General features: G+C 36.0%; 2 protein-coding genes and 1 long non-coding RNA gene across 5 annotated transcripts; 2 read left to right on the top strand and 1 right to left on the bottom strand.

The window, feature by feature from the left end:
- Positions 1–997: 997 nt before the first annotated feature.
- On the bottom strand, positions 998–9,586 carry LOC120075413. Its single transcript, XR_005481332.1, has 3 exons — positions 9,107–9,586; positions 8,748–8,802; positions 998–1,267 (listed from the first exon to the last, which is right to left on the bottom strand). It is a non-coding gene; the product is annotated as an uncharacterized LOC120075413 (long non-coding RNA).
- Positions 9,587–10,600: 1,014 nt separating this feature from the next.
- On the top strand, positions 10,601–11,858 carry LOC120075802 (peroxisomal membrane protein 11A). Its single transcript, XM_039029477.1, has one exon. It carries the CDS (start codon positions 10,739–10,741, stop codon positions 11,480–11,482), a length of 744 nt encoding a protein of 247 aa, XP_038885405.1. The 5' UTR covers positions 10,601–10,738; the 3' UTR covers positions 11,483–11,858.
- Positions 11,859–15,921: 4,063 nt separating this feature from the next.
- On the top strand, positions 15,922–23,955 carry LOC120075753 (lysophospholipid acyltransferase LPEAT1). Of its 3 annotated transcripts, XM_039029400.1 has the most exons (9): positions 15,923–16,535; positions 16,695–16,814; positions 16,961–16,998; positions 17,185–17,249; positions 17,555–17,623; positions 22,171–22,304; positions 22,603–22,743; positions 22,979–23,042; positions 23,428–23,955. In XM_039029400.1, the coding sequence occupies exons 1-9, from the start codon at positions 16,038–16,040 to the stop codon at positions 23,445–23,447; spliced, it is 1,149 nt and encodes a 382-aa protein (XP_038885328.1). In that variant the 5' UTR covers positions 15,923–16,037; the 3' UTR covers positions 23,448–23,955. The 3 variants fall into 3 exon arrangements, with proteins under 3 accessions (XP_038885329.1, XP_038885328.1, XP_038885327.1); XM_039029399.1 differs by lacking the exon at positions 23,428–23,955 and having other exon boundaries at positions 22,979–23,355; XM_039029401.1 differs by lacking the exons at positions 17,555–17,623; positions 23,428–23,955 and having other exon boundaries at positions 15,922–16,535; positions 22,979–23,355.
- The last annotated feature ends 566 nt before the right edge of the window (positions 23,956–24,521 follow it).

The raw sequence follows: 24,521 nt of genomic DNA, 5'->3' as shown, positions 1-24,521 counted from the left end.
ATGGGGACAACAGGGCTCTCAAGTTGTGACTGTCAAGGAAGATAAGTCGATCTGTACTATTTGTGGTAGGCAACACTGGGGACGTTGCCTAGCCGGCTCTGGGGTTTGTTTTCGATGTGGTAAGAAGGGGCATATGTCAGAGAAATGCCTAAGGAGGAACGTGCTCGAACTCAGGGGCCAGCCCATAAGCTTGTTTCAGGGAGGCCAGAGTCGTCAGCAGCAGCAGAGTAAAGTGTTTTCTACCACTTGGCGCGAGGTTCAGAAGTCAGGTACAATGATGACAGGTACGCTTCCCATTTTTGGGCACTATGCTTTAGTTTTTTTTTACTGTGGCTCTTTGCATTCGTTTATATCCTCCATATTTGTAAAGCATGCCATGTTAGAGTCAGAACCTTTGCTCTTGGCACTGTCTATTTCCACTCCATCAGGAGAGATCATGTTAGCTACTAAAAAGATAAAGGCATGTCAGGTAGAGATAGCAAATCATGCATTAGATGTGACATTGATAATTTTAGATATGCGTGATTTTGATGTGATATTGGGCATGGATTGGTTAACTGCTAATCATGCCAGCATAGATTGCTCCCGTAAGGAGGTCATCTTTAACCCTCCTATAGGAGCCAATTTTAAGTTGGGTTGGGACTGTGGTCCTACCCAAAGTGATTTCAGCATTGAAGGCCAGTAGACTGTTTGACCAAGGAGCCTGGGGCTTTATGGCCAGTGTGGTTGACACTACAGAGGCTGAAGTCACCTTGACTTCAGAGCCAGTATTAAGAAATTTTCCAGCTGTTTTTTCAAAGAATCTTCCCGGACTGCCCCCGCAGCGGAAGATAGATTTTTCTATTGAGTTGAAGTTAGACACAACCTCTATTTCAAAGGCTCCATATAGGATGGCACCAACAGAGTTGAGGGAACTTAAGGTCTACTCTCTGAGCCTAGGAAAGGATATGACTGCAACAGTTATCAACCCTTTTGTTGACATTTACTGCCTACTAAATCTAGCAAAAAATAACTCTGATACCAATATATAAATTCATATACAGCGAATGCCTCTATGGCCAAAATTTATTAATAAAAAACACAACATATTTAGAGTAATTACATTACTAGTTTCACAAGTCTCGATGCCCAAAACCATAGTCCCTATATGAGCAACTGTAACATGTGTACAATATTTACAGTAGCCACCTAACAGACGGGTTATAATATCTTTGTCCTGAAGTGGCAGAGCAGATGTAGAGCTATCTTCTGAGGATTTAACCGCTACCTGGGGGAAAGGAAAACATTTGAAAACGAGGTGAGCTTGTTAGCCCAGTGAGTGACTTAAGAAAGATAACCGATTCTCATGCAATAGTCTCAATAAAGAGATTAAACTGAAATATAAACTTCTACAGCAACCTTGTACTGCTGTATAAACATTTTCCAAGTATAAAACATATAAAGTTATTTTTATCAGAAAACATTAAAACTATTTCTTAGTTGAGAATAACCCTGTTGTGGTTAAATCCCAACATCAATGCTAGTTAAGAGAGAATTCTTTTGCTCAATCTCTAACTTTAACTCCCTACGTGCACGGGGCCATACTAAGTACCGTCATATTTTTGGGTACTTCTACTCAGATACCTTCTCTAAACTTGTCATTCAGTATCGAGCTGCTCGGATACCTTCTCAACTGTCCTTCGGTATCGCGTTTCAAGTAGAACTAATCATAAATGACTTTATCTTTAAAGCATGTAAAGCATAATGCATAGAAAACAGTCTTTAAAGATACTAACGCAATATTTAAACACACATAAATAACTTTTCAATAAACTTTTCATACATGCACACGTTTAAAACATAACTCATGGTTTGCTTGGAAATCACTCTGTAAAACTAGCTGGCATGAGAATAATCTTTCTTTAAAACATGGTTTCTTTAAAACATTGTAAATATTTAGTCAAATATTTTAGTCACTGACCTTGATCGTTTAGGAACTTTTCTCTCTTGAAGTTCTTTGTTTACCTCAGCTTCTTTTTGAACCCCTAAAATCCAGATTCAATTTAAAGCTTAGATTACTCATAGTTCTAAGACTTATCTCGTGATACTTTCTTCTGTAAACATGCTCTACAATTTCTCAAGAAGCTTACCTTAAAATCTTACCTCATAACTTTTCGTGGTTTGGCCGGAATCACAAAACCTTCAAGACTGGCCCAAGCTTACCCGACAGCTTGACCCTTCTGTCTTTTTCTCAGTTTCCATCCCGATCCCTTGGAACTTTTTTTTCGGAAGCCCTACCCTGAAAACTAGACTTGCGGAGCTTTCAGGTGGCTTTGAAATCACTCCAAACGCACAAGTATATTGGGAGAACTTCTCGTCTCAAATTGACGTTATTTCCAAACTTCACTGTCTAAATGCGTCTCCTTTTTGAAGTTTTATGATCAACGCATAGATTGCTATCAACGCATATTCTCCTCCCAATACACTATTCTTTATTTCCTCTGAAGAGATTTTGAGTTCTCATTTGAAGTCCTTGGCCCTATTTATAGGCGTCTAAGATTTCTCTAAGGCTGACACCTTCTACTTGGTCGCATGTCCAAGTGTCTTTTCCTCACACCATCAACACAACCTTGCGTCAGCACAAGCCAAGGTGTCTTGCTCCCCTTTTAACAACGCATAGCCCTCAATTTTGCATGTCTTCTTATGCATCCACCTTATTTGCTTAAGGTTTAAGATTTCCTCCTAACAAGCCACATGTCTAGATGACGACCTTGAATGCGTCCATCCTCCCTCATATGTATTCATCCAACTTTATATGCGGTCATCTAGCCACACATGTGCCCATCCAAATGCCGCAACCTTCCTATGTCCGAACACCATCAACCGGCGCATGCATCCATTTAATCTTACCTTGTGCATCTAATCGACACAATTTAGTCACATATGCTAGATGCTCGCAAAGCTCATCTTTGGCTGCATATCCTTTCCTTTCGCATGGCTTACCTTTGTTCTATGCGCTCAACTAGGATAATGACCAACACTCTTTGAACGTATACTACTAGCTTGTCCTATGCACCCACAAGCCCTCGGATGTCCAACGCATAGCATATCACTAATGCATAGTGTTACCGCATACCGTCGCGTAGCACTGCATGCCCCTATCGCTGCATGCCTCTCACCGCATCACCACATGCCCTTGCACCGCATGCATCACCGCTCTATCAACGCATTTCCTTCGGCCGCATACACACATACTATCGTGTCCAACGTCCAGCGCCCTTAGATGTGCAACCTGAGGCTGCTGCATGCGTTATTCTTGGCCACACTTTGGCTTCCTTCAACGCCCCAAATAACCTCTAAATGATCAAGGCCAACACATGGACAACACTTAGTCAATTTTCTTGCTTCCAACGCATGGGTTATACTTAGCAATTTTTCAAGCTTTTCCCAAGAGTCAAGTTTTCAAATTCACACTTTTCTTCTAATTTTTCACCCTTTTCTCTACAATTACACAATAGTTTCCATGTCAACCTACTCACCATACTGGTCTCAGTAGGGAACATACTCAAGTAGAGAAATTGGGGTTCAGGGTTCACAAGTCATCAATCTTGGACAAGGGTTTCATATGCCCTAGTGTGTCACCATGGGGTGCACCTGTTTTGTTTGTGAAAAAGAAGGATGGATCGTTACGTCTGTGCATTGATTACAAAGAGTTGAACAAGGTTATTGTAAAAAATAAATATCCCCTCCCCAGGATTGATGACTTGTTCGACCAGTTGTAGGGAGCTACGGTGTTCTCAAAGATTGATCTCTAATGAGGATACCATCAGCTGAGAATAAAGGAGAGTGACATACCCAAGGAAACTTTTTGTTCGAGGTATGGGCATTATGAGTTCATAGTGATGTTGTTCGGTCTGATGAATGCCCCAACAGTGTTATGGATACAATGAATAGGGTGTTCAAGGAATTCCTTGACACCTTTGTGATTGCTTTTATTGATGACATTTTGGTTTATTCCAAGACAGAGGCTGAACATGAGGAGCATTTGCAGAAATTTTTGGAGATGTTAAGGGCCAATAAGTTGTATGCTAAGTTTTCTAAATGTGAGTTTTGGTTGAGGCAGGTGTCCTTTCTAGGGTATGTAGTATCGAAAGAAGGAGTCTCTGTGGATCCTGCAAAGATTGAGGCAGATACGAGTTGGGCTCGTCCAACCACAGTCAGTGAGGTGCATAGTTTCCTGGGGCTAGCAGGCTACTATAGACGATTTGTAAAGGACTTCTCTCGCATAGCCGTCCCCTTGACTCAGTTGACCCGGAAGGGAGCCCCTTTCATTTGGAATAAGGCTTGTGAGAGAAGTTTCCAAGATCTCAAGCAAAGGTTGGTTTTAGGCCCAGTTCTTATAGTACCAAATGGGTCATGTGGTTTTTTCACTTACGGTGACGTGTCCAAGAAGAGTTTGAGATGCGTATTGATGCAGCAGGGCAAAGCAGTTGCTTACGCTTCATGTTAGTAAAAAAAGCATGAACAGAATTATCCCACACACGACTTGGAATTAATAGCAGTGGTTTTCGCTCTCAATATATGAAGGGACTACTTATATTGAGAGAAGATACAGATCTTCACTAATCACAAGAGTTTAAAGTAATTTTTCACTCAGAAGAAGTTGAACATGAGGCAAAAAAGGTGGTTAGAGCTGGTAAAGGATTACGATTGTGAAATTTGGTACCACCCAGGAAAGGCAAATGTAGTGGCAGATGCTCTAAGCAGAAAGGTGGCTTATTCAATAGCTCTCATTACTAGACAGACTCATTTGTGCATGGAGTTAGAGCGAGCAGAGATTGCAATGGTAGTGGGGAAGGTCACGACACAATTAACACAGTTGTCAGTGCGATTGAGTATAAGACAGAGGATTATTGATGTGCGGCGATATGACCCTTATCTAGAAGAGAGAGTTCGTAGGGTGGAGTCAGGCCAGGATGGCGAATTTTCGGTATCAACGAAAGGTGGTCTCCTCTATCAGAGATGTTTATACGTGCCAGCAGATAATGATATTAAGAATGAGTTGTTGTTAGAGGCTCACAGTTCTTTATTTTCGATTCATCTCGATAACACCAAGATGTATCATGACTTGAAACATTATTACTAGTGGAATGATATGAAAAGAGAGATTGCAAAGTTCTTCAGTAAGTGCTTGATGTGCCAGCAAGTGAAAACCCCGAGACAGAAACCAGCAGGCTTGTTACAACCATTGAGTGTGCCAGGATGGAAATGGAAGCATGTGTCTACGGACTTCATTGTGAGGTTGCCACAGACAGTCAAAGATTTCACTATAATTTGGGTTGTGGTAGACAGACTTACAAAATTAACACATTTCATACCTGGAAAGTGCACCTTTTCAGTAAATAAGTAGGCATAGATATACATGAAGAAGGTGGTGAGATTGCACGAAATGTCTATGTCCATTGTGTCGGACAGAGACCCTCATTTCACGTCTAACTTCTGGAAGAGTCTTCAAGCAGCTTTAAGGAGCCGGTTGGATTTCAATACAGTTTTTCACCCATAGACTGATGGGCAGACAGAGCAATTGAATCAGATATTGGAAGATATGTTGCATGCCTGTGCCATAGAGTTTTCAGGAAACTGGGATATTCACTTGCATTTAATGGAGTTTGCTTATAATAACAGCTACTAGTCCACTATTAGGATGTCACCATTTGAGGCCCTATATGAAAGAGTTGTAGGTCTCCTGTGTGTTGGGAGGAGGTAGGAGAGAGGAAATTCTTAGGACCTGAATAGTGCAGACCATGAATAAGGCAATACAAAAGATCAGAGCTCGTATGCAAACAACTCAGAACAGACAAAAGAGCTATGCCGATGTGAGACGTAAGGACCTGGAATTTGAGTATGTGATAGACCCGTCCCATGTAGTTGACTTTGAGCCCTTGCAGTTGAATGACAACTTGAACTACGAGGAGAAATTGTAGAGATCCTCACCAGAGAGGTAAAGACATTGCGCCGCAGGGAGATTACATTTGTAAAAGTCCTGTGGTAGAATCATCAGTTCAAGGAGGCTACTTGGGAATGAGATGATGAGATGAGAGCCCAGTACCCGGAGCTCTTTCAGGAATGAACTTTCGAGGACGAAAGTTCTTTAAGGAGGGAAGAATGTAACACCCGAAATTTTTATTATTAATGTAATTTACATATTTTGTTTTATTTGATAACATTTTTGGAATTTTGGAAATTTAATTGGATTATGAAAATTTAATTACCGAGTAAAGGGTGTTTCGATTTAATGGTTTAAATAAGGAGAAATTTTGGAAATTGGACTTTTATGGCATATAATTTAATTTGAGATTAATGTCGGGAATTAATTTCAAATTGGAAGAGAAAGGGTTGATTTTGAAGATTTGGGGGGAAAAGAATTTAATAGAATAAAATGTAATAGGAAAAAATAAAATAAAATAAAGTAAATATTTTATTTTATTATATTATATTTTTTCCTTTTCTTTCCTTTTCTTTTATTTTTCTTCCTCTTTTTATTTCCCTTTCTTCCTCGCCGAACGCCCCCCTCCCCCTCACGCTTTCTTCCTCGCTGAAAGCCCCCTCGCTCGTATTCAGCCGCACACCGAACTCCCCTCCGCGACCCACCGCCTCCAGTCGTTCAGCGCTCCACGCACCGCCTCCCCTTCACCTCCCCTCCGCCCAGTCATCCGAGCCTTGTCCCCACACGTCGAAGCCCTTCGACTGCCGGAGATCGTACCTTCCATTCGTGCCTGGATCGTGAAGTTGTCAGACCTGCCAGATCTGAAGCGCTATGAGTCGGCCAGCTGCGTCCGTCTGTCGTGCCCAACCAACTTCCCATCGGTGAAGCCACATCTAAAATGCCGTCTCCAGCCGTGCGCCACCTAGCCTCTACTGCCGTCGTGGTTGTCGTCAGATCTGTTTTGGGTTAGACTTTAGTTTTAGGTATTTTCCTTGAAGTTTTGTGTGTTGTTCTGTTTTGAAATCATGTTGGTTAAAATCCTTTATGATTGGACTTTCAGAAGTGAAATTCAGAAGATTGTGGGACGTTGAGGAAGAGACCAATTTTTGACATAAATTGTTAAGTTTGGGTGAGTAGTTGCGTTGGGTGTCTTCTAGGGTAAAAGTACTTATATATATTAAAAAAAATTAAGTTATTAATTTTGGGTTCAAATTATGTTCGGATTGGCCTGTTGGTTTGAGTTTTGGAATTTGTTTTGGGGTCAAGCCACGACTTTGGTAAGTTAAATTTGAGGACATTTGGTTTAGTTTGGTTAATTGGATTTAGCCCCCAAAGAGGAGTTTAAAACTTTGGATTTATTATTTTTGGACTTGGGGTGCTAAATTAATATTTGGAATATATGTTATAGGGTGGATTCAAAGTTTTCCAAGAGTTGTAAGAAGGTTAATTTCTTGGATTAATTTGTGACCAAATTTGAGGTAAGTAATCTTATTACTGGAACTTCCCATGGGCCAGACACTAGATATGCTAGCATGATAGGTGAATATTATGACAGAACGATAGCATAATAGACGGATAGTATAGTATAACCGATGTATGTTCTTATTTGAGGATCTAAAAGATTTATTTGTGCATGTAGATACTTGAATGCTAGTATGAGATGATACTTGAATCCATGAGGTCGTATTTGATATGAGAATATTGAGGCATATATGTATGTTATAGAGCAATGATGTTGAGGTGTATATGTATGTTATAGAACCATGTTGTGATACTTGTAATGTTGAAATTGTGATAGTGTTGAAATTGTGATAGTGTCCTTACTGATTAGTTAGATGCCCACTAGATGTTGTGTTTCCTTCGGGACTCACTAGAGGTGGTGTTATCCTTCGGGATTCACCAGAGGTTGTGTTTCCTTCGGGATTCACTAGAGGTGGTGTTATCCTTCGGGATTCACCAGATGTTGTGTTTCCTTCGGGATTCACTAGAGGTGGTGTTATCCTTCAGGATTCACCAGAGGTTGTGTTTCCTTTTGGATTCACCAGAGGTTGTGTCTCCTTTGGGATTCACTAGAGGTTGTGAGTCCTATGGGACTTACAAGAGGTAATGGGCATATTTAACTAAAGTAGGATAAAAATCAGTTTTTCATGTATGTATATGTCCTATGAAGACTAGAGAAGTTTATATGTTTCCACCAGAGGTAGACATCTAAAAGACATAGATGCCTAGCTTGACCCCAGTAGTGGGGTTACTTATTGAGTATTTTTTACTCATCCTTTCTCATGTAGTTGTTTCAGGTAAAGGTAAAGATGCACCGGCGATTTGACAAGCAGAATTTGTGATCAAGCCACTGAGACCAGTTTTATGCTTCCGCTCATGATATTTAGATTTCTTTTCCTGTTTTTCAACATTCAATTTGATGTTTGAAACTTACTATTAAGATTTGTTTTCAGACCTATTAATTATCATTTATGATTTATGGATACCTTATAGTCTGTATTGAATTTAATGAAGGTCTTTTGAATTCAACTTATTTATTTAACATTTATTTCACCATTTAAAGGGTGTCGTTTTAAGTTCCATGCATGCAGTGTATTTAGTAATGACCTAACTTGAGTCCTAGAGGGTCGGGTCGATATATCACCCGTGAAAATAATATGGAGAAGATTTGAAAGCTTAAGGTTCCTTAAAAAAAATAAAACACTTTATCGGGCACTTAAAAAAATACTTCCAACCAGAGTTAATTTGATAAAAAAAGAAAGAAAAGGATTGGACATCTTACCTTTTTGCCATGTTTGCAGAAAACAGAAAGAAACTATTGACCACATTGTTTTCTCCTGCGAAAGAGCTAGAGATGTTTGGCAACATTTTCTGAAAGAGAATGCCCTAAACGAGGATTTCAATAATAGTTTTATTGACAGATGGTATGTCCTTTCTAATACATGCTCGAGCAAGCTACAAATAATTGCTATATCTTGCTGGGCCATCAGAAATGATCGAAACAATATTCTTAAAGATCTTCATCTACCCTCCCCTATTAAAGGTGCCTTGATCATCAACTATCATAGTTGTTTCATGGAAGCCATACAATTTTTTTTAAACAAACTAAAGCATGTAGAAATTTAGAAGATCGAAGTATACCAAAGTTATGGTGCCCTCCACCTCCAAACAGCTTCAAAAATTAACACGGGTCTTCTGCTTTCTCTCTAACCCGTTTAGGAGTTGTTATAGGATCGTCCGATAGCTCAATCATAGCAATATCAACAATTAATACTCAGAATATTTCAGATGCCCCATAGTTGAAACTCTAGCAATTAAGGAAGAACTAAAACTCACAATCTCTTTAAAAATCCAAAACATCATCATCGAATCCGATTGCATGTTTGTGGTAAATCTTCTTCAAGAGAAATCATCTGCTGTAGCCGAAATCAACTGTTGTATTGAAGAGATTCGATCTCTCCAGATAGATTTTCCTACTCGGTGTTCTCGTTCGCTCCCCGTTCTTGCAAATGTCCTAGCTGATTTTGTAGCAGAATTTGCGAAGAAAGAGCATGAATATTCTATTTGGTTGAAATATTTTCCCATTTGTTTTCTTCCCATAGCTGAATCTGAATGTAATTTGTCTTCTTTGCCCTTTGAGGCTTAAAATATTTGAGCCATTTGTTCTAGAAAAAGTGACACACTTAAAGTCCTTCCAAAAAAAGGAAAAAAAAAGTGACACGCTTTAAGTAGAGTAATACTTTATCTTTTGTAATCGTAAGTTTAAATCTCCTTTATCTCTATTTTTTGTAGAAAAATAATTACAATCCATCTCGATATTCATCTTTTAAGTTGTTCAACCACAATTTACTATATAATAAATTCTTTTTTTTTTTTTAAAAAAAAAATATTTTTGAATTTATGTTTCCATTTTGTGGTTGAGGTGAGTTGCAAGAAGATACATTCAAACATAGGTGAATCCACGTGGGACTTGTCCCTCAATAAATCTAAAAATTTATTGACTAAACTTCTAGTCTTATAAACATAAAATTTTAAATCTGCAACTACCCAAAACATTATAGACCAAATATTACTCTTTGTTATACTATTGAAAATTCAGTTCATTTAGGTTCAGTTTGGTAACAATTTATTTTTTGTTTTTGTTTTTAAAAATTGAGCCTATGGACACTACTTCCATCTCCAAGTTTCTTCTTTTATTATTTATTTTTTTATCAATGATCTAAAAAATCAAGCCAAATTTTGAGAACTAAAAAAATTGCTTTCAAAATGTTTTTGTTTTGTTTTTAGAGTTTAGTTAAGAATTTAGCGGTGTAAGGTGTAGATCATATCAAGAAATGTAGGTGATATAAGTTTAATTTTTAAAAATAAAAACAAAAAAAATCTAATAGTTACGCATTGCCTTACTAATCCTTTAGAATCTTTTTAATTAAAAATTAAATTAAAACATTAATGTAAACTAAATCAAAGATTTGTTTTGGGGAATAGTTGTTCTATTTAATTAAAAATTTGGGGGAAAAAACACTTTCAAACCACTCTCCTTCAAATTCTCTTGTTATTTTAATAATTTTCATTTTCTCTGACTTTGTCCCGTCATCTTGCCGAATCTCATGGCACACATAATTATACTAAACCAAAAATCACAAATTCCAAAACGCGGTCGTTTCAGTAACGATGTTGATTTTTATCTCGCTACACCCTTTGTCAAAATAATCTCCAGTCTCCGGTCAATTTGGGGAACAACCCGCTTCCTTTCTCTCCGCCGCTACCACCGCCATGGCTTCCAAAGCTCCACCGTCGTCCACCGAGAAACAAAGAGACTTCTTCAATCATCTCGAAGCTTACCTCGCAAAGCGAGACGGCGTCGACAAGCTCTTGAAAATCTCTAGGTACACCACCAAAATCATCCTCTCCTCTTCCGCTCTCTCCGAATCTCATCCTCTCACCCACCGTCTCAAGAGCTTCGAGTCCAGCGTCGGCGTTAGTCGCAAGGCCTTCCGTCTCGGCAAGTTCGTCCAGGACCTCAACGCCTTAAGAAATTCGCATTTCGAATCTAATCAAGAACTTCTGCTCGCCCTCCTTGCGTATGGCGGAGAAGGGTTTTATTACTTTGTCGAACAGTTCATTTGGTTAGCTAAATCTGGTTTGATTGACAAACGACACTCGAGTCTCTTGCAGAAGATCAGTGCGTGGGCGGAATTGATCGGCTATATCGGGAGTATTTCGTTGAAATTGAGGGATTTGAATCGTATTCTTGAAGATGAGGCGTGTTTGAAAGCGAGTACTGAGATTGCGGCCACTAGGGGGAATGGACATCGTGAAGAAGAAGAGAAGATGAAGAAGTTGCGTGCGAAAATGTTGATGAAGAAGCTTTCGATTGTTCAAGATTTTGCCGATGGATTCATGGCGGTGGCGGACATTCATGATGGGCACGGCCGGTTTTCAGGTCCTCTTCTAATTTCTTGTGCTGGGCTTCTCTCGGCATTGATTAGCACTCATAAGAATTGGATATCATGCTGAAAATAGCTTTCAATTTTACTAGGCTAAATTTTCTGTTCATTTGAAAACATTCATAGCACAGAGCCACATACTATATATCTCAAGAATAATAAGCACAAGACAGGAATTTTGATCCTAAACTATCAATGTAAAATGATGATTATCGTTAGTCTTCTCCCACATTATTAGCTTGAAGCTTGTTAGAGTTCAGTTCATTGGTTTCCATAACCATTACCATTACAATAATCCTTGACCATAGGTCTCTGTTTTCTTCAATTGATTATGGTGGTATGGTAGCTGCGGCTTTATGATGATCAGAGATTATGTTGTTTCCTTGTGCAAATGTTCTACCAGAGTGTTCATGTTTAGATTAAGTTAAAGAATTTGTTTGAATCTACTTCAATGGCTCCATTTGTCAATTCCTTTGAATCAGATTATTCTAGTTAGATGATGGGTTAGATTTGTTTCAAGTCCAAATCAATTTTTAAGATGTTATATCCATCCTAATCCAAATTAAACTCAATAACTTTTACAATTCAACCCAATGCATATGGTTTTGGTTAGATTGATAGAAACTGTCTTGCTATTGGGGTTTCTTAACATCAACTTCTTTATTGCCATCCATGAATTTTTCTGAGCCAGAAGATCAGAGCAATGTGTAACAAAACAATTCTAACCTCTGCCTCTAATCTATGATTATCATTTGGTATTTTTCTGCCTCTTCATTCTGGTTTCTTTCACTTCACATTCCAATGATCTTTCATCTTTTCAAATTTTGAATTTTGCTGAAATTTGAGCGTTGAATGGGATTGGGGATTCCTTGGTCTCAGTTTTTGTTCATTTCCAACTTCTTGCATGGGATATCCTGCTGAGCAGTTCAGCTCTCCAATCAATTGTATAATGTCACAAGCACCAAGCTATTAGTTTGTTTTCATGAATGGGTTGTGAATTTAAAGCACTGAACTTAGCAGACATTTTGAGATTATTTAAATCACCTTTTGTTATTTTTAAAATCACTCAAAAATATGAAAAACATGTTTAAAATTGTAAAACTAATCGATAATTTGATTTTGAATTATTGAAGACATATTTTAGAATGATTTTGTCCATAACAAAAGTTACTTCCAAAATTTTTTTTTTGAACATATCCCAAATGTGGTTCTGAAAAGTAGTTTAGAAAACATCCGATGTAAACCCAAAATAAGATTTTACAACAAATAAAATAGCCCACAATTTTCTCACCATCCTTCAAAACTTGCAAAATGTGGTATGCCAATTGTGTAGTTGCCATTTAAGAAAGAAAAATTATTTAACGAAATCGTCGCAATCTAATCATGCATTTTAGAAATTTGCATTCTCATAAATATAGGGTACAATTTTGAGGTACTTTTATAGCTTCTTTATTGTACATCTAATAGTTCAAAACTATTGACCACATTATAGTGACTTCTCCAAATAATTAATCCAAAGCGTCAAATTTGGGTCAAAAAAAACAAAATTAGAAAAATGCATTTTTTTGGATTAAACAACGAAAAGAAAAAAAAAATAAAAAAGTCAAGAGTATTTTAAACAATGTCATAAATATTAAATCTCAATTTTATAGAAATGTAAATAAAATATCAACACTGACAAATATTAACAAACGAATAGCATGAATAAAAAATTTAAAAGATATTTAAAAGTAACAAATAGCCATGTTTTACACTTTTAAATAAGTTAAAGCTTCTTATATTTTGTCTCTTTTTTAATGAAGCAGTGAAAATGTTCCTATGGAATTGCTTAACAAAAAAATAAAAATAAAAATAAAAAGTAAACACATGGTTCTTTTATAGTATGAAGATAAGAGATTGAGAAGATAAAGGTTATACCAATTATAATTTTTTTTTTATTTTTAAAAAAGCTCACTTTAGAAATAATTAACATTTTTTATAAATAATTATTATTGATAAAATGCTTACTTTAGTGATAAGTGACCTATTCACTTTTATGAAAGATGATACTAATATCAATGGAAACGACGTGTTGATATGAAATTTAATACCCCAATTTTAAAAGCATCATTCTCCCTGCAATTTATTTCAATTAAATTAAGGATAAATTACAAAAATCATCTCTGAAGTGAAAGTGTCATGGGTTAAATTAGGTTGAAGATATTTTTTGGACAAACGCAAAAAATAGGGTGGTTGGGTTGGAAACCCTAAAGACCCCAACAAAATCTTCAACCCAATCCTTAAAATTTGAGTTGGAAAAATACATAAAATTATCTACAACATGTGATTAATAACTAAAATTTCATATAATTCAAATGTTAAAAGACCAAATATCTGTCATATTTATTACAAATTTTAGACAAATACAAATATCATAACAATTTTTTTAAAAAAATATTAAAAATTCATAAATTCATTAACCCAAAATAGTCAAACTTTAAGTAAGGAGAAATACATATATAAATATATATATATATATATATGTTTCAGGTTGGGTTGCTTCAACTCCAGTTTTTACTTGACCAATCCAAGATCTAACCCAACCCAACCAAAATATAAAAAATTCATCTCAACCTAATCTAAGAACAAAACTAACTCAACCCAAGCCAATCCTTATAACTTGGGTTGGATGTTCGGATTGTTTGAATTTTTTAAACACCTCTATCCTAAAATATGTGTAGTTGCAATTATACCTTTAAACTTTTAATTTTTAAAAATTAAGTTCTCAAACTTATACAAGTGTTAAAATTAGACCATCAAAATTACATAATTATATAAGCTCGAGAGTTTAGTATTGATCATCTTTGGGTCCAATTTATATAATTATTGAAAAATTGAGAGTCCAATTTTAAGACTTTTGAAATTGAGAAGTCCAATTTTTGGAACTAAAAATTTAGAGATTAACTTCGAATTTTCTTTATTTCCATCCGGATACAACTAAAAGTTTAAAAGTTTAAAGCTGTATACAGCTACTACTATACTTTTTGCAATTTGTCCTAAAATAAATAAATACCTTCTGAAGATAAAACCGGTCACTAATCATTTTGGTCGGCACGATTACAATCAAACGGCTAGAAAAACGTCAGGCTTACATTCTAAGGGTGGATATCTCTGCACTAAATCGAAACTCATAACAGTAGCCACGTGATTTGAAACTATTTATTACACCAATTAATAACTTTTCCAGTAAGATCACGATTCCTCGATATAAACCGTTGATTCATTTATAATTTATAATTATAAATATTTGTTTAATTACCAATTCAGCTTCACAATTTGGATGTTTAATTTTACATTTAATAAAATTTTTACTTTATTCAAAATTTTAGAAACTAACTGATCGATATAAATTTAAATCCTATAGATTCTAAATTTTTAATTTTGTATTTAATAAATAAAAAGTGTTAAATAAATCAATGATACTTTTAGATACAAAAACTGAAAAATCTACTAAATTATCTTATACAAAATTAAAATTACAAGTTAAATTTATTTCACACTATTATATATATTTCGAATAACCAAATAAACTTGAAAACTGACTCCTTTTTAACTACAAAAGGACAACAATATTATCTATAAATTTACTAAATAGTTAAAATTTAAAGTTATTTTTAGTTTGATTAAACTTGTAGTTTAAACTATATCCTTAGCATCTGTTTCTGTTTCTTCCTTAGAAAAAAAAATCTCTTTATTTAGTCACTAAAATTTCCGATCATTTAAATTATATATTATGTCACTAAACTTTGAAACTTTTAATTACATTTTTAACTTTAAACTATGATTTTAGTTAGTTTCTACCACTAATATTATTAATAAAAAAAAATGTACCAACATTACTATATCCCAAAGACTAAGATAATAATGTTAGGTTGAAGTTTTATGATTCCACTTCTATATTTATTGCATTAAAAAAAATTAAAATTAATGAGATTATCTACTCGCTAGTTAATTGTAGGTTGATTATTTGATGCAATATATATTTTTCAATAATAGAGATTGTGGGTTCCAATTACTTGAATTTGAGCTAAGTCCATGTTAATTATAACACAAGACAAAAGCAAATAAAAATACACGAGTTACACTTTGCTACACTATTTTGTCAATTGCCTGCTTTGATACAACATATACTTGTCAAAACATATTAAATCAATAAAGGTTTGTTTTAAGTAACAAAATCGTCAATTTTTTTTTAAATATATCGTTTATTAGTATCTCTCATATGCAGTAATATTTTGCTATTTTTTAAATAAATTGTTTATTTTCTTTAATGAAAACAATCCAAAAAAAATTAGTTATTTTAATGAAAATAATATATATATTTTCTATTTAATCAGATAAACGAGACATCGCAATCGAAAACAAAAAGTTATAATTATATTAATCGAAGTTAAAATTACGCAAATCTAATCTTTTCCGTTTAAAACTTTATCAAATAAACATATTTAAAATTTAAAAAATATAATGAAGAAAAAGAAAATTGTCGTGATCGTGACAACGCGATCTTAGTCTGGAAGCTCTGGAGGAGCTTAGCAAAAGCAAAGAAAAGCTTTAACGACTCGATTTGGTGTTCGTGGAGGAGGGAAATGGCGTCTGAGCTCCAACAATTGAGGTTCGACCCGCCTGAATCCAACGCATCCGACGAGTCCTCTGCCAAAGACGATCGCCCACTGTTGAACCCCGAGTCTGCCGCCGTCGCCGACGACGATTCCGACGATCTCCACCAGAAATATGCTCCATTTGTCCGACAAGATGTTTACGGCACCATGGGCCGAGGGGAGCTTCCGTGGATGGAGAAGGTGCTGCTCGCAATGGCACTCGTTACAATCGTTCCTATACGGGTGGTTGTTGGGATGAGTTTGCTGGTTCTCTATTACACGATTTGCAGACTTTGTACGTTATTTCACGATCCGAATAGGGAGACGGACGAGCAGGAGGACTACGCGCATATGGTAGGATGGAGGAGGTCCGTGATTGTTTGGACCGGAAGATTTCTGTCTAGAGCCATGTTATTCGTGTTAGGGTTTTATTGGATTTCGGAAGTTTATCGAATCCCGCCTAACGAGGACAAGTCAACTGACGAGGTGGGCTTTAATTTCTGCTATGTTTTCTAAGTTCAGACTCGGCCATTGTTCTGTTCTGCTTTCTTGTTTGTTTTAGTTCTTAGGTATCTTAATCTCTGCATCTTTGAGTTTGTTCTTGTGTTCACTGGTATTTGCTATTTCCTCTTGTTTGATTTTTAGAATGAGGGGCAAGAGAAGTCTCGAGAGTCTGAAAGACCCGGGGCTATTATCAGCAACCATGTATCATATTTGGATATTTTGTATCATATGTCTTCTTCCTTTCCAAGCTTCGTTGCTAAGGTTTGTTCAAACACACTCTGTCATTATTATCCTGACTATCTGTGACAGTTTTTGGTCCGGGCCAATATGACTTTACAGTATAGCTCATCTTTAGGTCTGCCTTTTCTGATCCTTGATTTTTCTTCTTTTTCTTGTTTTGGCTGAAGAGATCAGTGGCTAAACTTCCTCTAGTTGGTATTATCAGGTTAGTTTTGCTTTTCTTCTTTTTTTGGTACATCTTGAATCGATTTACTATTATGATTATTTTGTTCCAAAAGCCAAACTTTTATTGAAGGTTTATCTTTAAAATTTAAGGGGAAAACCAATTTTATCCCTGAACCTGTTTGATGTTCTATATATCTTAAGTTTAGCTGTTGGTTTTTTGTGACAGCAAATGCCTTGGCTGTGTCTATGTTCAACGGGAGTCAAAGACATCTGAATCTAAGGGTGTTTCAGGTACCTCATGCTTCCATCTCTCAATCATCTATGACATTTTCCTTTGATTGTTGTTGCTTTCTGAAACTTATTTCGAGATGCTCATACCATTGGCATTCTAGTTGTAGATTTGAGTTCGTTAAGTGTTTTAAGACAATGTTGGAATCCGTCATTTTTTGCACAATCTTACTGTAAATCCCCAGTGCTGCATGATTTTAGCGTAATAGTTCATTCAAGAACACTAGTCCCACAAAATGGCTCTTAACTAATGTTCATCTGTAATTCTGAATCTGGCCTCCAGATATTAATCACAGTGTTGGTTATAGGTGTTGTGAGTGAAAGAATTCGAGAAGCTGTGAAGAATAGCTCTGCTCCCATGATGATGCTTTTTCCAGGTCTCTTAATGTGCTCTTGACCACGTTTTCTGTTATTGTGTTTCTTCCTGATTGTTGTGTGCCCCTTTATTTTAATAGAATCACGGTGCTTGAACTTGTCTCACTTGATAGTTCAGGACTCTGGCTTTGTTATTTAAGCCAGGTACAAAATTTACCTAACTAATAACTATTAAAAAATAATAATAATTTGACAACTAATTTATATGTAGAAATCAGAAAATAACATTATTATTATTTTAATATTAAGCCCAGTAAACTAATCTTTGTTTATTGTTATTTTTTGTCAATATGAAACAATTTAATCGACCAAATGACACAGAACAACCAGGGGAGAGCCCTCACTAGGGAAGGTGCAAAAACTTCTTCCAACTAGTGTAAAAAGTATAAACAGAGTTGTTACCGAAACCAAAAGAAATCTCTGTCTCGACAAACTCTGCCGTTTCTACAGTCACAAGGATGACAAAAGAACTTTGGTGAAAGTAAGTTATAGAATATTGACTTCCTTTTTAAATGGATGCCCTTCCAAAATAAATAGCTTTCCAGAAGTTCCAAGCTTTGAGGAAAGTGAATGAGGTGGTGTTGAGATTCTGCAATCTGCATAGAGAGTCAGACATCTTTCTATGAATCTTGTCTTGAAATAGCTTTGCAGTGATTTGAGCTGAGAATGGAGAGATCCTTATCGAAGTGAGATAGACAAGATCACAGACTTGCTAAAGGAGGTGCATGTGCCTGAAATGTTGATTTCAGAACCAGCTATCATCTGAGAAGGAGAGGGAGAAATCTGCCAAAAGGTTCTTGAGAGGGATCCATTTTTTAACTACAAGATTGTAAAGTTTCTTCTAAGGCTATGATTCTGCCCCAAATCTTGGGGAAGACACTGAAAAATAGCAGGAGCCCACCAACTATCTTCCTAATCTTATTTTGGAGGGCCTCTATATTTAGTGTTGGGGGAGAAAGAACTGCTACCATTTGATCACTACTATACTTTAGAGAAATAATTTTGTGACGGAGCATTTAGAGAAGTGAGCCAAATTCTTGTTTTCAATATTTCCAATTTTGAGGCACCATTGAGAGATAGGGAGGCCACCTTGGAGCCAAAAAATAAAAAGGAAGCCACCATTATCTGCAACTCCTTCCCAATAGTTTCTTAGGGTCAATGCTTGGCTTTTTGAGAAGGGACGTTTGGTAGGATTATGGCTTGGATGAGGGTGAGGGTACCTCCATTGCGATGGAAGAGTTTCCTTCTACCTATCAAGCTTGCAATGAATTCTTGTAATGATCAAGTTCCAAACAGCTTTGCAAAGGGTTGTCATTTAGAGGAAAGTCTCGATAAGAATAGTACCACTTCTCCTACCAATCACCAATGCAACCAGATATGTAGGGAAGGATTTATTTGGAACAATTTATGCCAGTGAGCTTTGTTTTAGAGAGGCTTTTTTATAGACCCGTAGCCTCCTAAAAAGTGTCATAAGCTAATTGGAAATGAGAATCTGCACGAGGGATGACCTCTACCTCCAATGCAATTGAAGGAAGAATGTTGTGTCTTGGTTTTCCCTTGATGATGACAGATAATTGCACGAGGGATGCACCTAAGAATTCATTTAGTAGAACCAAGGCCTCCAAAACTGTACAACTCTGTCAAGGTCATGCTTGAAAACAAGGACCTTATTGTCTGCTAAACATGATCACCAGTAAGCTCAATGGCCACTATACAAGAATCATTAGTTTCTTTAAGAAAAAGGAAAATTGGGAAGAGGAGGGGAAAGCTTTTTTGAGCTTTTCAGTCAAAGGTTTGGCTATAGTTGTTGTGCTTGTACAGAAGGGGATAAAAATGCTGGGAGAAGCCTCATTCTTTTGGCATCTTAAGTTTCTTTTTTGGAATGAGTCATCGGGAGGTTTCATTTAGAGATTTGACATGTAAAATTAGTGAGCAAGGTAGATGTAAATATAATTAAATTGTATTTGGTTAAATAATAATAGTAATTTCAAATTTCTGATGGAACATAAAAAACAGCAAGCACAGCGGAAGCAAGGATCTATAACGTTCTTATTACATAAAACTAGAATAAGCATGCATAAAGGGTTAGAAAATAAACCTTTGTAGAATTCACTGCAATCTTCCTCTCCGTACTCGATTGACACCACCAACGGTACATTCTTGCTTTTCTTCGGTTGAAGAACACGGTGGTGGGACCGTTTTGTTAGTGAAGACAAGGGAATTTCACTCTAGAAAAGTGGATAGTAAAGAGATTTTGGTGGAAGAGTCAAGTGAAAAGTCGAAGAAGCATTAGTTTTTCCACGTTTCAAAAACCAAACTATTTAAAGATAAATTACATGCAAAATCATATTTTGCATGTCTTCTACCTCAAAATCCACTAGCATGTAATCTTTACGTGTTAAGCTTTGGAAGTGCCACTTCAAAGTCCACTTAGTGGGAAAATCCAACAATTAGATTTTTCTACTAACTAATTTTAATATAAATAAAACAGACTTTTATGAAAAAACATTTTCATAATTTAGAAAATATTTTAAAAAAATTTAATATCACATATTAAATTATTTTTAATACCTAATTTTGATCAAGTTTAAAAAACACTTTCATGCTAATGTTCGAGAATATTCTAAAAAATAATTAATAAATAAATTATTTAATCGTAAATTATATCTCATATAAAATACAATTTTTCCTAATGCTCGAATTTGAACATTTCAAATTCTTACTTCACCTAGTTCTTCAATTTTGTCTGTATTGAACTAACAAGGAGACCCGATGGACCTACAGATCATGGGCTCCAACGATCCGAGACTAACCGGTCAAACTCTTTAACCTAGTTAATCAATATTCGTTAACTAACAGGATTGTCCACTATAGTCTGTTGTTGCACTCCCCTCATGGTAGATATATTATGTGTCCATTTGATATAACCATGATAAGTAAGTCAACCCTTCACTGCTTGTTCGTAATAATGGCTGGGTTATAAGCTGTTTTATCCCCGAGATTACATCTTGCTCCTTAAGTCCCATTGATTCTCTAATAAACAATTGGTTTTGTGATCCAATCATTAAACCGAGTCCCTCTCGGGCCAATGAGAGGGTGGGGTTTCTTGTTCAAGACTTGGAGTCAACACTTAAGGGGAATAACCTCTCTACTATCCCTAAACGCGGGTAGGAGAGAATTCCGTCTTGCATTCTATGTCCCCAGCTATTTGCCCGGTCTTACCTCTGAAATGGGAGGCTTATTGAGCCGATGCTGTTGAGTCAACACTCAACCATGTAAATCTAAAGATAATCCTGAATAAACAAGAGTTCATAGTTAATTCAGGATTAAGGTCAAGTTACCTAGGTTATCGCTTTGAAATAGTCGGTCTTAAACAGTAAACAACGTTATAAAGTAAGATTGACTTAATTCTTTGTCCGATCTTATGCAAACTCATTGCATATGATGCCCCCGCTCCTCATGTCAATACGTGAACAGATCAGGATTATTTCGTTTGTAGCACTTTACAACAAATTGTAACAACTATAGAATGGGCTGCATCAGGTACCCAGTCTTATTCGTATACTATAGACCATTTTGGCTATTTACTGAACTTGATCCACTCTTACGTCTCCACATGAAGTTCATGTATTCATATAATAGTCATGAATCTTTAGTTTATTGGATTTAGACTTGACAAGTGCAATTCACATATTCAATAACAATTTTATTGAATAAACGTCAATAACATCTTTATTGATAATAAAATATGTTTAACATGACAAACTGTGAGTTTTATAACATACAACCCAACAATTTCAATGCAAAAAAAGACACAATGTGAATATGTTTTCAAAATATGTAGAGGGAAGACTAATACAACTTAAACTTTTTTGTTGAAAAGTTGACAATAATATTAGGGTTATTGACTAATTTTAAGGCTTATTGAAGAGAAAACTGTACAGCTGACCCATTTTTGAGGCCCAAAATGAAAAATGCCTCACTTTTTAAAACCTAAGATTTTGACCTCTTGCTTACATCATCCTCAAGCAATTTTACAAAATTACCTCCAGTTTTTCCCCCTCCCTATATGAGAGGAGAGCGAGATCGTGAGAAGAGCGAGCGAGAGGTCAAGCAAGGGAGCGAGAGAGCCAATTTGCGTGCGGGAGGGTTTTGCTCTGGTAATTTCACCCGAATTTGACGTTAGCAAAGGACCAAAAAAACCTCATTTTCACAAAGCGGGACAAGTCTCATTTTTTCCCTCCCAATTCGGGCCATCTGTACAAAAATCCCCTTATTGAACGTATAGTAACTAAATTTGAACACTTAAAAGTACACTTCTTATAAGGAAAAAAACAATTAGAAGTACATGAACTACCTAAATTTTCGGGGCCACAATGGTATTTTGACCTAAAAATTTTCATGTTTTGTATATAGCAATAAAAGAATGTGAACATCATAAATTTATTAGTGAGAATGGCTATTGTGATAGCTGAGGACTAATTAGGAATTTGTGCTTGTGTTTGTTTATTGTCCAAGTCGTTTAATATGTTATTATTTACTTTTACAGAAGGAACAACTACCAATGGGGAGTATCTCCTGCCATTCAAAACGGGTGCCTTTTTGTCGAAAGCTCCTGTCCTTCCATATATTTTAAGATATCCGTATCAGAGATTTAGTTTGGCCTGGGAATCAATAACAGGAGTAAGGCTTTCTATTTTATCATATTTGCCCTTTCAAGATTTCCTCTTAAAATTTTGTTAAGGAGAATTTGCTAAATGGAAGTCATACATCATCCAATCGGGTTGTGCAGTAGTATTTTCTTAAACGCTATAATTCATTTTGAGTATGTGCGTTAAATATTCTGATTCTGAAGTTTCTCATATGGCTTACATTCTGATGATCATTACTTATGAAACCAACTCATCCGTGGCTACCACTTCTGATATTTGTAGAGGTTTCAGGATCCTAGTTTAAAATATATTTGAATTCTTATTGGCAGGGCCGTCATTTTTTACTTCTTCTCTGTCAATTTGTAAATCACATGGAGGTAATAAGATTGCCTGTCTACGTCCCATCAGCAGAAGAAAAGGATGATCCGAAGCTATATGCTAATAATATCAGAAGATTGATGGCGAAAGAGGTATGCTTTCTTCTTTGGCACTATACTATATTCATTTAGGAGAGTGATCGGAGATCTTAAACATGCCCTCTCAAAAGGCAACAAGGACAACGAGAAAAACTTTGAGATCTTTCTAGTTAATTGTTCTCGCAAGATGAGTTTCCTATGCAACCAAAATTTTCAGAGCTCAAACTATTTTGCACCCTATTCGAGCGTGATGTGCTGGATAAGTTATGGCGGCTGTTTTTATCTGCAGGGAAATATGATGCTTTCGGATATTGGGCTCCCAGAGAAGCGTGTTTATCTTGCTGCTCTGAATGGTAATAATAACATCCGTAGTGTTTTGCATCAGAAAGACGACTGAATTAACTAGTTCGAGTTTAGTTTTAGTTTTGTCCAGGTTTATGCACTGTTACGATGGGGGGAAGTTACGCACCCACCCATCTATACTAGATACTACTAGAGAGTGCGTTTCTTGGCCTGTACTTTATATAACAAACATAATATTCGAGTAGAGTTTTTACTTATTAGTGTGATGGCGAGTTTCTGTGTTTGTCTGAGCATGATGTAACATGTTGATGCCTGGACTAAAATTTTTATTTTGGGAATGAAAATTTGAAAGAGTTGACAAATTGCCTTGAGAAAGCAAAAGCGTAAACAGCCTATTAATTTGAATTCTGAGGTATCTCTTTGGTGTTCCTGCAGGTATACCACGCCAATGCTAATTTGGGATGTCATCTTCTGTAAATTCTTGTAGATGATAATTATATGGAAAACACCATCACCACCACCACCACCATGTGCAAGCATTCATTAACTAATATCGTCTCAAATAAACTTCTTTGTATGATTCTTTTTGGGAACTTCAATTTTGCTGAGTAGCTTGTGTGCATACGTGTGGGTCTCATCTCTCATCAAATTTAGGGTTTCTAGTTTTGCTGAGGATTCAGTTCACGTGTGAATCTCACCAAAATTTGCTTGAGAGTCATTGACATCCTGCAGGCTGAGCTTCTGTCACAAGACAAAGGGTGGTTTATGATCATGAAATGCTGCTGCCTGTGCGAAATATCGTTGTCGGGTTTTGACCCTTTACTCCATTAGAGACACCGTGTTTGATTCAGTTAACTTTTTCTATATAAACATTCTCTATCATGAATTCTATGTTGTTATTTACCAAAATGTAGTGATAGTAAAGGAAATCATAGGTTGAAAATTGAGCCAAGTTTAACTTAATCGAGATCTCTTGGAATTCCTCTTTCCTTCCCCTGTATCTCATGCCGACTTCCTCTTTTCATTTTGTTTCGTTTTATATCACGAACTGCGTTTTTAAGAGTGGAAGATGCGTCTAAATCACTAAGCTATGCTCAAATTGGTTAAATTGGTTATTCATAAGATTCAATTTTATGTTTCTTCGCTATTTCTCCATGACCATACTATAAATTCCATACCCATGTTCTCAAATGTTTCTCTATAATTTGTCTTGCAACTGAAAAGGACTAGACAGTTGGACGAAAGAACACACTTGCCTTGGATTTTTCTCACCTTTGTCTTGGGATGCTTGTGACTCGTGAGGTTCTGCTTTCAATCAGATTGGCTGAGCAATACAGTGGGTACACGAGATTCTTCTCCCTTTAAAATATTAAGAGGAAATATCCATTTATATCATAAAGCTTTAAATAAATATCTTCTGAAACCTATAATTTGTAATAATTAAACTCTGAAATTTCCATAAAAATTTAATTTAGATCACTCGTTATAATTACTTTTGAAAATCACCAACATATCAATTTGTACGTGTA

This window comes from Benincasa hispida, chromosome 4 (assembly GCF_009727055.1).
Source record: "Benincasa hispida cultivar B227 chromosome 4, ASM972705v1, whole genome shotgun sequence".
NCBI lineage: Eukaryota > Viridiplantae > Streptophyta > Magnoliopsida > Cucurbitales > Cucurbitaceae > Benincasa > Benincasa hispida.
Note: the sequence above shows the minus strand (reverse complement) of the source record. Positions and strands in the feature narration are given on the sequence as shown.

Bases quoted from the DNA above. Each gene is read 5' to 3' on its own strand.
- LOC120075802 (XM_039029477.1), top strand. From the start codon at position 10,739: ATGGCTTCCAAAGCTCCACCGTCGTCCACCGAGAAACAAAGAGACTTC.
- LOC120075753 (XM_039029399.1), top strand. From the start codon at position 16,038: ATGGCGTCTGAGCTCCAACAATTGAGGTTCGACCCGCCTGAATCCAAC. The intron at 17,624-22,170 runs GTCTCTTAATGT...TTACTTTTACAG, and splicing joins CATGATGATGCTTTTTCCAG to AAGGAACAACTACCAATGGG. The intron at 22,744-22,978 runs GTATGCTTTCTT...TTTTATCTGCAG, and splicing joins GAAGATTGATGGCGAAAGAG to GGAAATATGATGCTTTCGGA.